The following is a 1,155-nucleotide window of genomic DNA, read 5'->3' on the forward strand; positions in this document are numbered from 1 at the left end:
AAATCGACAAAAAGTATCTGTACAGATAAAAAAATAAAGAAAATATATAAAAATAACAAACATAATATCAAAACAAAAAAATAATCGAACCCTATCAGTTAATATATGACAACAATTACATGTATTGAATTGAATTGAATAGAAAATTAAATAGACATAAAAATTAATTTTCTAAAAATTAAGGGTCACAATATACATATGCGCTGAAATGTGTCAATCCTTTATTAATACCATGAGTGTAAACTTTTGAAAAAAAAAAGCAAATTTATAATTTTTTTATGCTATCTCATAAATGTTTCTGGACGGATTTATTGAATATTTTAAACCTTAAGTTACGAAACACTGGCGTCAATAAGCGTTTTTTTCGAAAACGGTCGCGGCAAAAATTTTCTGTCCTTTCCCAATAGTTTTTTCGGTGTATCGTTCATATTAAGGTTTAGAAATTTTTATTATTATTAAAAAATAATTACTTTTAAACATATATTATTTATTTTCTGATTGATTTATACAAATTTATATTATAAAATTATTATATTCATAGGTAATTGTTGGTGCAATATTCTTGATCGTTGGAGGATTGGACATAAAAAAAGAAAAAGATCAATGGAAATGTTTAATTTTAAACGATATTTCGGTTATAGTGGTTTTTTTAATTACTGTAATTAACATAGCAATATCAGGTTTTGGATTTAGTATAAGCTCAAATATTTAATTTTGATTTGAAAGATCAATAACATTTATTATTTATTTTTATTTTCATTCAATGTTTATAAATAGGTCTATACTTAAATAAATAAATGCACTCACAGAAAAATTACAAAACAAATTTATTGCAACATTTTATACTTTCAACCGACATCTCTTGTGAATTAAAACCTTCTCAGCTTCGCATCGATGTTAAAAATAAAAACGGTAGCAAAGTGGGATCGAGGCACAGTGTAGACGAGGCATAGATGGGACAAGTATAGATGATATCTGACAGTGATTAAAATCACTATCATAAGAAACGCTTCGATGCAAATCTGTAGATAGTGTTTCATTTAGAGAAATTGGTGGGTTATTCCAAAAGCAACATCAACTCTTATTTCTTTAATTATATTCTGATTAGTAGTTCTTTGATTTTAAAATATAATATATGAATAAATACTAATTATA

At 24.9% G+C, this 1,155-nt stretch overlaps 1 protein-coding gene across 1 annotated transcript in view; it reads left to right on the forward strand.

Annotated features, from left to right (window-relative positions):
- The window catches only part of LOC126905364 (ninjurin-2-like), a 12,165-nt gene extending 11,068 nt beyond the window's left edge, over positions 1-1,097 (forward strand). The window contains exon 3 of the mRNA XM_050685003.1: positions 542-1,097. Coding sequence (XP_050540960.1) covers positions 542-712 — 171 coding nt within the window. The 3' untranslated portion in view covers positions 713-1,097. The remainder of the gene's footprint in view (positions 1-541) is intronic.
- Positions 1,098-1,155: the final 58 nt, after the last annotated feature.

Source organism: Daktulosphaira vitifoliae, unplaced genomic scaffold (assembly GCF_025091365.1).
Source record: "Daktulosphaira vitifoliae isolate Bord-2020 unplaced genomic scaffold, ASM2509136v1 Scaffold_4, whole genome shotgun sequence".
Taxonomy (NCBI): Eukaryota; Metazoa; Arthropoda; class Insecta; order Hemiptera; family Phylloxeridae; genus Daktulosphaira; species Daktulosphaira vitifoliae.